The 14,680-nt window shown below is 41.8% G+C and overlaps 1 protein-coding gene across 3 annotated transcripts in view; it reads right to left on the minus strand.

The window, feature by feature from the left end:
• GRK3 (G protein-coupled receptor kinase 3) overlaps positions 1 to 14,680 on the minus strand; it is a 155,315-nt gene that overhangs the window by 36,680 nt on the left and 103,955 nt on the right. For all 3 annotated transcript variants that reach the window (XM_003419096.4, XM_010598772.3, XM_064272529.1), the window contains 3 exons: positions 8,078 to 8,208; positions 5,540 to 5,634; positions 501 to 608 (listed from right to left, as the gene is read on the minus strand). In XM_003419096.4, coding sequence (XP_003419144.1) covers positions 501 to 608; positions 5,540 to 5,634; positions 8,078 to 8,208 — 334 coding nt within the window. The remainder of the gene's footprint in view (positions 1 to 500; positions 609 to 5,539; positions 5,635 to 8,077; positions 8,209 to 14,680) is intronic.

The following is a 14,680-nucleotide window of genomic DNA, read 5'->3' on the forward strand; positions in this document are numbered from 1 at the left end:
TCTGTTCTATAGGGTCACTATGAGTTGGAATCAACCAGACAACACACAACAACAACACAGAACAAAAATACTAAACCACAGGGTTTTTAACTATAAGCTTTTGGGAAACAAACTCTTAATTTTATAAGACAGAAAGAATCAGTTAATTGTCTAGATTAACAGGTGGCTTAAGGATCACTGTATGATTTAAAATACTATTTAAAAAAAAAAAAACACATTTGCCATTCAGTTGATCCGGACTCAGAGCAACCCCACATATGTCAAAATTGAACTGGGCTCCATGGGGTTTTCAATGTTTGACTTTTGGGAAGCAGACTGCCAGGCCTTTCTTCTGAGGCACCTGTGGGTGGACTCGAACCTCCAACCTTTTGGTTAGCAGCCGAATGCATTACCTGTTTGTACCACCCAAGGACCTCAAACTATAGTAATTTCTAAATATTATAGATTTCGATCCTAATCCATGCCATGATGATGGCACTGAAAGGGCCCACTTCACTCACCCTCTCAGAAGCTTGAAGAGCATGCAGCCCAGGGAGAACCAGTCAGCACTGCTGTCGTATGCCGTGCCCTTCTGCAGCACCTCAGGAGCCATGTACCCGTGGGTGCCACTAGGGAGAAGAAAGTACACACGTAGTTATCAGAGCATGTCCATTTAGAGCAACAGTTCTCAAAGAGGCTCTGGCATCATTCACTAAATGGCGGCAACTGTCAACAAGGAGAGGGGACAAATGTCTTCAACACAAACGTGATTCATCGCACGGCTGATGGGAAAACCATCTTTTCTGCCTTAATTAGTATATGAATTAGTATAAATGAATTACCTTACGAAATAAATATAAAACACGCCAGCTCCACAGTCTAGGAGTTGAATTCTGAATCTCATTAGTCCTTCTTTGCTAGGGCAATGAAGAGCGGACCATCTCCTGCCCTTTCAAGAGCTCTTGTGTAGACACGTGTGGGGATGGAGAAGGCGGAGGGGGGGAAGGGGGAGGGAAAGGACGGCAAACTGGTTCCTCCACCACAGCGCTCTGAACCTTGGAGACACAGGGGCATCCATTCCCAGCTGGTGGTGCCACCGTCCTGTGCTGGGCACCTGATCTTGCAGGTGCTAGTGGTGTAGGCTATTTCCTTAAGTCACAGTCAGTGAACACACCCCAGGGGAGTAGGCAAGGAGTATGAGCACAAACGACAAGCGGATACCATGCATGGTGGAGAAGCCATACTGGCCAGAAGAGCCAGTGAAGCAAATGTGAAGATGATTTTCAGGGAGCTGAGAAAATGACTTGGGAGGGCAACCATTTTATGCATACTGTGCACTGTCTGCACCTTGAAAGAGCTGCCAGTTCTACTACTCTCCAGCCTTCCTTGAAAAGTTCAGCATGCAGGGCTCCATCTTGAAGGGCGAGTGGTGGCTCATCGGGGACTTTGAAAGACAAAGCGGGAAAGGGTCTCTGCAGAAGCTCTTTGCTGTACACCCTCCCACCTCTCCGCCCTTCACTGACTTTTTTCATCAGTGAAATAGGAAATAAAATAACAGCTCTCACACAGGGGTGCTGAGCTTATACAATCACGGGTTCTGGCCTAAATAACTGTCAAGTGCCAGCAAAATGCTAACACCTTTATCACTATCTCCCAGATTCTGTAGGAAAAGAAAAGGAGGTCTTCATGTTCACATTCGTGAAATATGTAGTGGGCTCAGAACAGTGCTGGCATACAGGATGAATTCAATCTGTGTTAGGGATTTCTATCTCTAGTCTTACTATAATCATCTTCAACGTACTTAGGCTCAGAAGCAGTGATAATATGCTCCAAAAAATGATCCGGGATCATTAACAACAACAACAACAAAATCATGTTGGGCCCAGTATAAGAGGTTTAAGAGGTATATTTTGAAAGGTGTCGTCAAACAGTGAAAATGGGTACTGGTCCATCTAGGCAGACCCAGCTCTCCAAAAAGCCCACCCTCCAGGTGGTGATGGTCACACAACATGATGACTGGAATTAATGTCACTGCATTGTACATGTAAAAAAATGCCAAAATGGCAAATATTTTGTTTTATATGGGTGTGTATTTCTTTGTTCTTAATTGCCATCAGTTGAATTGACTCATGGCGACCCCACGTGTGCAGGACTAGAACTCTGCTCCACAGGGTTTTCAAGGTTCTGATTTTTCAGAAGCAGATCACCAGGTCCTTCAAGGTACCTCTGAGTGCTTTCAGCTAGTAAGCAAGCTCTTAACCATTCCTGCCACCCAGGGGAAAGTGTGTGTGCGTGTTTACCACACACACACAAAAAAAAAAAAAACAGTAAAAAAGAAGTCGTTCTGCCATCCAGAATTCAGTTTTACTGTGTGAGGTTAACAAGCCATGCTGTGAGAGCATCAGGTTTCTCGGAGGGGCATCCAATATTCCTGGGGAAGGTTTACTGCCAGTGTTGCCTGGAGAGACCTCTGCGGTGAGCTTTTCAACTCTGCGGTTCTGTAATTGTCAGGACCACAACAAAGCTCTGGAAGGGAAATCAATCTGCAAGGATAAACAAACCAAATGAATGTAGATCATTCTCTACGCTTACTCTGGACACAAAGAAAGCAGGCACATTGGTCCGCCGGCCGCTCTGTGGTTTTCTGACAGCGCCGCACGGCAGCTCTACCCATGCTTCCTGACTCACACTGCTAGGGCGTCCCACTACTGTTGGTACTCAGGACATACTGGGACATTTTACATTTACATTAACTGCGACAGGAGACATGGCTTAGTATTCATAGACAAAATAGGCTAGGATTCGAATGAGTCACTGACAATCTGCTCAACTCAAAGTTTTCCTTTTTCTCCCTACTCCACAGTTAATTTTTAGTTTGCAATAACTTGTGATCCCGTCCTTAAATGAATTGAGTTAGGAACCTCGACTACGATACTGCTTTGTAGATGGGCTGGCCCAGGGTCACAGCTGCAGTTCAAAAAAAGACTTGTTGCAACCAAGCTGAGGGTAAAATTCTGGCTGAAACTGCCTAAGTCTAGTCCTACAGAGATCATTTCAAGGCCTTGGGGAGCTCACCTGCATCGTGTAAAGAGCACGGGCTTGGGAACCAGACAACCGAACTGTGATTCCAGCCCCACAATGTGCTAGCCATTTGACTTCGTTCAAATTACCAAATTTTTCTGAATCTTCGTTTTCATATGAGAAAAAGTGAATAATAACACTTATAACTATGGGGTTTCTGGGGCAATACGTAATGACATATTCAAAGCACCTCATTAAGCATCCCTAGGATGTAGTTGATAATCAACTAATACAACAATGAATGTGGCTGTGGCTACTGTCCCTACCCCGCCAACGTAGGCACCTGCACGTAGGGGTGTGTGTGCACACACGCATGCACACACACACCACACACGGCACTTCGTGGACACAGTTCATGGACTGTGAGTTCCAAGAGATCAGGGGTCAACTCTGCTTATTCACTGCTATCACCAGTTCCCAAAACACAACAGATGTTCACTAAATCCTTGACAAATTCATTCACTAGTTGACTTAACCCTCACAACTACCACTAAGGCAAATACCATACTTATCTCCTCTTCACAGCAAAGAAGAATGAGGTTTACATTCTCATTCTCGAATGTGGAGTCTTTGAAGGTGGATTCAACCCCAGGTCTGTTGACTCCCAAGTCTTTGCTCTTAGCTACCGAACACCTCCTTTATTTAAAAATAAAGTATTTCATTGTGCATTTATCCTTTTCAAATAGTGGCTTCACTTACTATCCTTTAAGTATGGACAGCGGCCTTCTCAATCCTATCCCACTAAAGATGCTCTTCAAACACTGTGCTTTCCAGAGCAGGGTAGCAGCCCACCTTTCAGAGCTGACCTGTGAGTTACAGGGAGAAGCAGGCTGGGCCTTAGACATAAATAACCCCGTATCTGAAAGTTAATTCCTTTGGAAGATTAATTTTTATGAACTCTTAGACTCATATTTAGTTGTGACTATACCAAATTGAAATTACCATACCAAATAGCTGTGGCATTAAAAATTCAAATGGCTCTCTTAAAACTGTCTGATGAACTCCCTGGGAGAAGCTTAGATAACCACAGGCTCTGGCCTGATAATTGTAAAGTGCTAGCAAAATGCTAATGCTTTTATCACCACCTCCCAGATTCTGTAGGAAAAGAGAAGTCTGTTTACAGCAATGGGGCCACTCACTATTAGCATTTGATCAGAGCTTTCAAAGGCATTCTGTTTTAACGCAGCCCCTCATAAAGTACTGCAATTCTGAACCACTTTACTTCAAGTTACACAACAAGAAAGGCCTGTAGTTATTTTCTGCATGGATGCATGAAATGAGACCCCTGGGAGTTCCTTCGAAACCATTTGACACGGAGACGGACGTCAAGTCAGGACGTACAATAAAAATGTTAAGATCTGGCGCTAAAAAGAAAAAGTGAAATGAGGGAGGAACAACTCAGAAAGGGAGCGCAAGAATGGTTGAACAACTCAAAGAATGTAATCACTGTCACTAAATTATACATGTAGAAACTGTTGAATTGATATATGTTTTGCTGTGTATATTCTCAACAACAAAATAAATTAAATTTAAAAAATATATATGTAAAAAAAGGAAGTAAAGCCAAAGTCATCTGTGTTTCCCAAACTGCTCCCATGCCCATACTTTCCACCCCGATAAACTGACGCCAACGCAGCAGAAACTAAAGCCAGCGCATGTTCTGTTCTGTTTCTGCAGACCCCTGGGAGAGCCAACTCACATTCCTCCTGTCCTGTTAACAACCCCGGGTGTCAGGGAAGTCCTCAGGCCAGGATCCACATGCACCAGCCAGACACTGAACCTCAGAGCAGTTCAGTGTTCCTGATGTACAAGGTGGCTGGATGAGTGCTGTGGTCTCGGGGCACTAACTTCACATGGTCATTTAGAGGGGAGATGTCATGCCCAAATCTAACAATATGACCCAAGTTACAAGCTTGAAGTGCCAGTAGATGATCTGTTTGCTTAATAAAATAATGAAGATTTCTAATTGCTCTTCCCTCTGGAAAAAAAAAAAAAAAATGCAGCTTTGAGAAAGAAGGAAGAGGATATGTACAGTGAACCGTGGCCCTAACAGCTTTCCTGGGAGATCCCTATGTAGCCAGCTTACTTGGCACAGAGGCTCTTCCATGAATCCTCCTAACAACTTGGGAGGGTTTACTATTATTATTATCCCCACTTTATAGATGAAGAGACTGAGGGTCAAATATGTTAACTGACTGACTTTTAGGGTCCCACACCCAACAAGAACCGCCTTGCCCCCAAGCAGGTCCAGGTACCCTGTGGGTGCGTCCCTGCTCTGTGCAGATACTGGGGCAGAAAGCACACCACTCGTATCAACTCCCCACCACCTGTGGTGCAGGATCTTGCCCTGACCCAGTTTCATCACAAAAATCCTTGCTGACCAGAGAAGAGATAGGGAGCAAAAGGCAAGAGCAGGCCTGACAAAATCAGTGAGTCACACCAGAGAAACAATACTGAGCAGGTCAGAGGCACTACTTACACACTCGCATGCGGCTTCTTCTTGGAAAAATCACAGGCAAGACCGAGATCTGATATCCTTACATGGCCGTGTTCATCCAGGAGGATATTTGCAGGCTGTGTGGGAAGAAAGAAAAGTCCCCAAAATGTCACAGGGGCTCTGAGAACGTCTAAAGCTATAGACACTTGACATTTATCATTATTTTGTCATAGTTTGTTCTCAAAATTAATCATAACATAATAGCGCCATATTGGAGACCTGGTGGCACAGGAGTTAAGAGCTCACCTGCTAATGAAAAGTTCAGCAGTTTGAATCCACCAGCCACTCCCTGGAAACCCTATGTGGCAGTTCTACTCTGTCCTATAGGGTGGCTATGAGTCGGAATCAACTCGACGGCAAAGGGTTAGCATTACATCAAAGTAGGACATGATACTGAGAATAATATCTTTAATGTTCCCTTCAGAAAGAAAAGGGGTAATGACAGAGGCAAAAGGATTTTACTCCTTAGAAAATGAAACACAGGGGCGGTAGCACTGGAGGGTTATGATCACAGTTCAGCAGAGTGAAAGCATCTCCTTCTCACTGTACCATGAAATGCAATACCGAGACCAATGTGGCTCTCTGGATGGGGAGGGAGTTCACCAGCTTCTTGGTTTATGTGAACCGTGAGGACTTCTGAGGAGAAAGCCACAGAAGCAAAGAGCGGAAAGGAATCTTGAAAGAGTGTACAAATACTTGACCTAAGAAATCAAAATATTCCACGGTGCTACACTAATTCTGATAAATGTCATTTCTGTTTATTAGTATATCATCAACATAGGGCCCTACCAAATGACCAGATGTGATTTTGACCACAACTCTGATGAAATGTATCCATTAAGATTAGATTTCGTCAGGCTAACCATGGAAAACGAAGCTCCTCTCCCCAATATATATCGAATTACACTTGTCTTAATTTTATTTTTCTGCTATTGTTTGGCTTGAAACAAAAATAATGGCATGCTATTACAAAACTGAAGCAGGAATAATCGTGAGTAGAATTAAGTTTGAATAGAAATTGGATAATACCAGTACCTACTAAATAGCTTAGAAAACAAAAACACAGCATAAAAATGATTAGAAACCGGTTATAGATTTAAATTAAAATGTACTGCAACAGCCCTTCATGGGCCTTTATCATGTGGTTTATTCTACCACAAAACCCACGTGAGGAAATAAAATGTCGCGAGCTAACCAATGTCTCATTTTTTCTAGTTCAACAAAATACATTTTTTCTTCTTGAAGCTCATAAGAAAACTTAGGGAAAAATTCCTCATAATTACAGAAAACTTTAACATTTTATGACGAAAAAGATACTCTCTAATATGCTTGAAAATAAAAAAAAATATTTTAGATTCTTAGCACACACCTTGAAAAGCTAAAGATATCGTTAGAGAAAGGAACGCAATCTGTACTTTCTAGTTGGTTGCTGTGGGATCATTTAAGAAGGAATCTAAAACATCAGGAATCTGAAACACATATTCTGGAATCTTCTCATCCAATTGGGAAATTGTCGCTCCTACCATTTTTCTTCTTATTACTTACACAATTATGTATTTGCGTAATCATGTCTATAATTTGTCATGCTCTCTTTTATCTCTGTTCCCATCTTCAGATTGTTGGCAATACAGCTAGTTGAGTGTCGCCCACAGACAGAGTGAGCCAGCTCCTACCTCCCTCATTAACGGAGAACCCAGGACCAAGCACCATGTTCTGGAATGGAAAAATTCAGAATAGTCCTATTTCATTATTTTCCATTCCAGTGAGCTTTTAAAGTGAATAGAAATGGAAACCGAAGCATAGCAGTTGGGGGGATATGTAGTCTGCAGTTCTGAAAATCTATTAGTGATTTCTAAGGCCATCTCAAAACAATGGGAAATGACATTGAGCGTGGCTTTTGGAGAAAATTTTGCAGGCTGATCAGCAACTCATCCCCTAGGTGCCTTGCCTCAGATAAGTCCCATCTCAGCTCTTCTATGTCTTGGATCACCAGCTTACATTGCTGTTGCTGGGCGCTGTGGAGTCAGCTCTGACTCATGGCAACAGAAGGAAGTGTTGCCTGCACCAGGGTAAAATACATGCTCTTCTCCTGTTCATTTTTGTACATTTCCCAGTTCTAACACCAAAAAAAAAAAAAAAAAAAAACCACCAAGCCACGGCCAAATCAGTTACCTAGTGGACATCAAGTGAATTACAATTATAAAATGTGGCACCAAAAACCGCCTACCCAACTTTTCATTAAGGAATCAATGAAAAGCTTGCATTTAGTATATGTGTTGTGGCAGGCACTGTATCTTTAGTCACTGTGGTTATAATGATGACCAGGATGGACAGTGGTTCTGCCCCCGCGACCTTTACCGTCTAGAACAAGGGACAGTTACCATACAGATACAATGACTTCATCAGGGCTGAGACAAGGGCGAGGAGGAAATGATAGCACATGATGAAAGAACAGAGTCATTATCACGACACCTACTGCGCAGGGTGAGTAAGCAGAATGGGTTCGTGAACTCTCCTTACCTTTAAATCTCTGTAAACAACGAACCGATTGTGCATGTGCTCCAGCCCTAGGATGATTTCAGTGGCATAAAACCGCATCTCCTTCTCAGAAAACACCCCGTGCTGTGAAAGGTGATAGTGCAGATCACCTCCTGAAACCAGAGATTCAGAAGTTAACGCAAAACGAGGTGTTGTTTTTTTAAATTTTATTGTGCTTTAAGTGAAAGTTTACAAATCAAGATAGTGTCTCATACAAAAACTTATACACACTTTGCTATGTACTCCTAGTTGCTCTCCCCTAATGAGACAGTACACTCCTTCCCTCTACTCTCTATTCCCATGTCCTTTCAGCCAGCTTCTGTCCCCCTCTGCCTTCTCATCTCCCCTCCAGACAGGAGCTGCCCAGAGTCTCATGTGTCTACTTGATCCAAGAAGCTCACTCCTCACCAGTATCATTTTCTATCCCATAGTCCAGTTCAATCCCTGTCTGAAGAGTTGGCTTTGGGAATGGTTCCAGTCTTGGGATAACAGGAGGTCTGGGGACCATGACCTCCAGGGTCCCTCTAGTCTCAGTCAGACCATTAAGTCTGGTCTTTTTACAAGAATTTGAGATCTACATTCCACTGCCAAAGTGTTTTAATTTAAAAGAAAACAAAGATCACTGTCATCCTAAATAGGACACACTGTTGTTGTTGTTGTTAGGTGCCGTCGAGTCGGTTCCGACTCATAGCGACCCTATGCACAACAGGACGAAACACTGCCTGGTCCTGCGCCATCCTTATAATCATTGTTATGCCTGAGCTCATTTTTGCAGCCATTATGTCAATCCAGCTTGTTGAGGGTCTTCCTCTTTTCTGCTGACCCTGTACTCTGCCAAGCATGATGTCCTTCTCCAGGGACTGATTCCTCCTGACAATATGTCCAAAGTATGTAAGACGCAGTTTCACCATCCTTGCCTCTAAGGAGCATTCTGGCCGCACTTCTTCCAAGACAGATTTGTTCGTTCTTTTGGCAGTCCATGGTATATTCAATATTCTTCGCCAACGCCACAATTCAAAAGCGTCAACTCTTCTTCGGTCTTCCTTATTCATTGTCCAGCTTTCACATGCATATGATGTGACTGAAAACACCATGGCTTGGGTCAGGTGCACCTTACTCTTCAGGGTGACATCTTTGCTCTTCAACACTTTGAAGAGGTCCTTTGCAGCAGATTTGCCCAATGCAATGCGTCTTTTGATTTCTTGACTGCTGCTTCCATGGCTATTGATTGTGGATCCAAGCAAAATGAAATCCTTGACAACTTCAATCTTTTCTCTGTTTATCATGATATTGCTCATTGGTCTAGTTGTGAGGATTTTTGTTTTCTTTATGTTGAGGTGTAATCCATACTGAAGGCTGTGGTCTTTGATCTTCATTAGTTAAGTGCTTCAGGTCCTCTTCCACTTTCAGCAAGCAAGGTTGTGTCATCTGCATAACGCAGGTTGTTAATGAGTCTTCCTCCAATCCTGATGCCCCGTTCTCGTATTATTTGCTCAGCATACAGATTAAATAGGTATGGTGAAAGAATACAACCCTGACGCACACCCTTCCTGACTTTAAACCAATCAGTATCCCCTTGTTCTGTCCGAACAACTGCCTCTTGATCTATGTAAAGGTTCCTCATGAACACAATTAAGTGTTCTGGAATTCCCATTCTCCGCAGTGTTATCCATAGTTTGTTATGATCCACACAGTCAAATGCCTTTGCATAGTCAATAAAACACAGGTAAACATCCTTCTGGTATTCTCTGCTTTCAGCCAGGATCCATCTGACATCAGCAACGATATCCCTGGTTCCATGTCCTCTTCTGAAACCGGCCTGAATTTCTGCCAGTTCCCTGTCAATATACTGCTGCAGCCGTTTTTGAATGATCTTCAGCAAAATTTTGCTTGCGTGTGATATTAACGATATTGTTCTATAATTTCCACATTCAGCTGGATCATCTTTCTTGGAAATAGGCATAAATATGGATCTCTTCCAGTCAGTTGGCCAGGAAGCTGTCTTCCATATTTCTTGGCATAGACGATGAGCACCTCCAGCGCTGCATCTGTTTGTTGAAACATCTCAATTGATATTCCATCAGTTCCTGGAGCCTTGTTTTTCTCTAGCGCTTCAGAGCAGCTTGGACTTCTTCCCTCAGTACCATCGGTTCCTGATCATATGCCACCTCTTGAAATGGTTGAATATCGACTAATTCGTTTTGGTATAATGACTCTGTGTATTCCTTCCATCCTCTTTTGATGCTTCCTGTGTCGTTTAATATTTTCCCCATGGAATTCTTCACTATTGCAACTCGAGGCTTGAATTTTTTTCTTCAGTTCTTTCAGCTTGAGAAACGCTGAGCGTTTTCTTCCCTTTTGGTTTTCCATCTCCAGCTCTTTGCACATGTCATTACAATACTTTGTCTTCTCGAGAGGCCCTTTGAAATCTTCTGTTCAGTTCTTTTACTTCATCAATTCTTCCTTTTGCTTTAGTTGCTCGACACTCAATAGCAAGTTTCAGAGTCTCCTCTGACATCCATCTTGGTCTTTTCTTTCTTGCCTGTCTTTTCAGTGACCTCTTGCTTTCTTCATGGATGATGTCCTTGATGTCATTCCACAACTCGTCTGGTCTGCGGTCACTAGTGTTCAATGCGTCAAATCTGTTCTTCAGATGGTCTCTAAATTCAGGTGGGATATACTCAAGGTCACATTTTGTCTCTCGTGGGCTTGTTCTGATTTTCTTCAGTTTCAGCTTGAACTTGCATTTGAGCAACTGACGGTCTGTTCCACAGTCGGCCCCTGGCCTTGTTCTAACTGATGATATTGAGCTTTTCCACCATCTCTTTCCACAGATGCAGTCAATTTGATTTCCGTGTGTTCCATCTGGCAAGGTCCATGTGTATAGTTGCCGTTTATGTTGATGAAAGAAGGTATTTACAATGAAGAAGTCGTTGGTCTCGCAAAATTCTATCATTTGATCTCCGGCTTTGTTTCTATCACCAAGGCCATATTTTCCAACTACTGATCCTTCTTCTTTGTTTCCAACTTTCGCGTTCCAATCACCAGTAATTATCAATGCATCTTGATTGCATGTTCGATCACTTTCAGACTGCAGCAGCTGATAAAAATCTTCTATTTATTCATCTTTGGCCCTAGTGGTTGGTGTGTAAATTGGAATAATAATTGTATTAACGGGTCTTCCTTGTAGGCGTATGGATATTATCCTATCATTGACTGCGTTGTACTTCAGGATAGATTTTGAAACATTCTTTTTGACGATGAACGCAACACCATTCCTCTTTGAGTTGTCATTCCCAGCATAGTAGACTATAAAAAAAAAACTATAGGATTGTCCAATTAAAAATGGCCAATACCAGTCCACTTCAGCTCACTAATGCCTAGGATATCGATGTTTATGCGTTTCATTTCATTTTTGATGATTTCCAATTTTCCTAGATTCATACTTCGTACATTCCAGGTTCTGATTATTAATGGAAGTTTGCAGCTGTTTCTTCTCATTTTGAGTTGTGCCACATGAACAAATGAAGGTCCCCAAAGCTTTACTCCATCCATGTCATTAAGGTCAACTCTACTTTGAGGAGGCAGCTCTTCCCCAGTCATCTTCTGAGGGCCTTCCAACCTGGGGGACTCATCTTCCAGTACTATATCAGATAATGTTCCGCTGCTATTCATAAGGTTTTCACTGGCTAATGCTTTTCAGAAGTAGACTGCCGGGTCCTTCTTTGTAGTCTTAGTCTGGAAGCTCAGCTGAAACCTGTCCTCCATGGGTGACCCTGCTGGTATCTGAATACCGGTGGCATAGCTTCCAGCATCACAGCAACACACAAGCCCCCACAGTACAACAAACTGACAGACACGTGGGTAGGACACACTAGAAAAGGGGAAACTAGGCTTCTGCTTTGTTTCTATGCCCATTTTTGATTTCTATAGTGTTAAAAAAAAAAAAAAAGGTAGAAAATTATACAGAAAACTTAGACATTGAGAAAACTTAAATGTAACTCTGGCTGAGATAATACAGCAAAACAGATCATTGTTCTCAGGTTGATAACACGGGCCCCAGTTATACCATCACAGGCTGGAGTTAATCTGCTTTGATTATTTAGGTCTTGTCTAATAACTGAATCAACCTATGTGACAATCTAATAGATGACTTAGCAATCAGCTCTCTGGGCAGACAAAATACAAAAATCAATCATATGGATAGATATTCGATGAAACAAATACAATAAAAATGTAACTGGCAAAGTCCAGGTGATAGGCATTTGGATATACCCAATAAAATTCTTTCTACTTGGCTGTGTGTTTGAAATTTTTCATAATAAAATGTAGGAAAAAGAAACTAACTACATTGTCTCAAGTTACAGAAACAGTAAATGCCACCAACCAAAACAGGGGAACGTTTTTATAAATTACAAGTGAAAAGCCTCTATTGATCTGCAAAGTTAATATATGTTCAACTTGACTGTCCTTGCTTTTACAAATATCATCCCTTTCACACATACCTACACTTACCCACAAAAATAACACACATTCATACTTATATTGTAAACTATTAACCTGACCATCAAAAAGAAAAACTCCCAGTTATTACTGAAACCACCAAAGAAAACCCACTGCCTCGAGTCGATTCCGACTCACAGTGACCCTATAGGACAGACTAGAACTGCCCTGTAGAGTTTCCAAGGAGTGCCTGATGGATTTGAACTGCCGACCTTTTGGTAGCAGCCATAGCACTTAACCACTAAGCCACCAGAGTTTCCAGTTATTACTGAAGAGAGGAATAATGCAAGTTGCTTTCCCTCTCTTTTTTTATTGAGGCATAACTCACAAAAAATAAAGTGTACAATTTTTAAACACACAGTTCAATACATTTTACACATACATACACACATATGCATTTTTACACATTGTTGTTGTTTGCCATGGACTTGATTTTGACTCATGGCGACCCTCTGTGTGTACAAAGTAGAACTGCTTCATAGGGTTTTCAAGGCTGTGATCTTTTGGAAGCAGATTACCAGGCCTGTTTTCCTAGGTGCCTCTGGGTAGACTCAAACTGCCAACATTTTGGTTAGCTCTTGAGCACTTAACCATTTGCACCCGCTCAGGGTCTCCTGAATTTTTACATATTTATATATGTGTGTGTGTGTGTTTTGGTTTGCTGTATATATCTATATGTAAAATATATGTATACATAAAAAATATATGTGTACATGTATATATATATATATAAAATATATAATGGAATACATATATAGATATACAAAATGTAAATGGAAACCCTGGTGGCGTAGTGGTTAAGAGTTGTAGCTGCTGAAACCAAAAGGTCGGCAGTTCAAATCCACCAGGTGCTCCTTGAAAACGGTATGGGGCAGGTTCTACTCTGTCCTATAGGGTCACTATGAGTTGGAATTGACCTGATGGCAACGGGTTTGAGTTTTTGTTTTTTTTTAATTACATAATTATATACATTATATAGTTATGTATATTACATATATATACAATATATATATACACACACATACATATCTATGTATAAAACCCCTTGCCTTTGAGTCGACTCTGACTCACGGCAACCCCGCAGGACAGAGCAAAACTGCCCCACAGAGTTTCTGAGGCTGTAATCCTTATGGAAGCAGACTGCCACATCCTTCTCCCTTTGAACAGCTGGTGGGTCTGAACTGCTGACCTCTCAGTTGGCAGTCAATTGCTTAACCAATGTGCCACACAAGATTCCTTACATATGTACAGATAGGTATTCCTGTAAAATCCCCACCAGATCAAGATGTAAAAGATTTCCAGCAACCCAGCAGGCTCCTGCATGTCCTGCCCAGTCAGTACCTCACCCACAGCCACCCTCACACCCTGGCAAAGTTAACTATTCTGACTTCTCTCACTACTGATTAGTTTTGCCTATTTTAACATTCATGTAAAGAGGATCATACAGTATTTATGATTCCTGTTTGCTCATCATTCCCACTGCCGTCAAGTTGATTCAGGCTCATAGCGACCCCATAGGGATTCCAAGGCTGTGAATCTCTATGGGAAGCAGACTGCTACATCTTTCTCCCGTGGAGCTGCTGGTGGTTTTGAACTGCCAACCTTCTGGTTAGCAGTCAATAACTTCAACCATTCTTTAAGTCTGTGAAATTCCTTCACATTGTAGGATAGATCAGGTTTTAAACTAAACACTCGAAGCCTAACAAAACTTCAAATGAACTGAATATCTGATTTGTTCAGTTGTATGCCTTTTTAGTTCAGCTCTTGTTAATGAAAGTAGTTTGAAGATATATCAGGCCATTTTCTAGTATTAAAACTAGAAAATGACTTTTCTAGATGAAAATTTCCCAGCATGCTCAGGGCCATGGTTCATAGACCAATGTCTAGTATTGCAGGTTTAGAAGGTAGAGATCTTGCTAACATCTGTATGGACCCACAGTCAGTCTTTCAAAGCTGGCTTTTCAATACATTTCTATCTTTGGCCTATATTCTTTAAGAGGCATTTTCTTCTTAAATGTTGATGGCCAGGAAATAAGCTAATTCAAGATCTAGGTCAGCTACATTCCAGAAAATCAAGTTTCA

The sequence above is a fragment of the Loxodonta africana genome, chromosome 19 (assembly GCF_030014295.1).
Source record: "Loxodonta africana isolate mLoxAfr1 chromosome 19, mLoxAfr1.hap2, whole genome shotgun sequence".
Taxonomy (NCBI): Eukaryota; Metazoa; Chordata; class Mammalia; order Proboscidea; family Elephantidae; genus Loxodonta; species Loxodonta africana.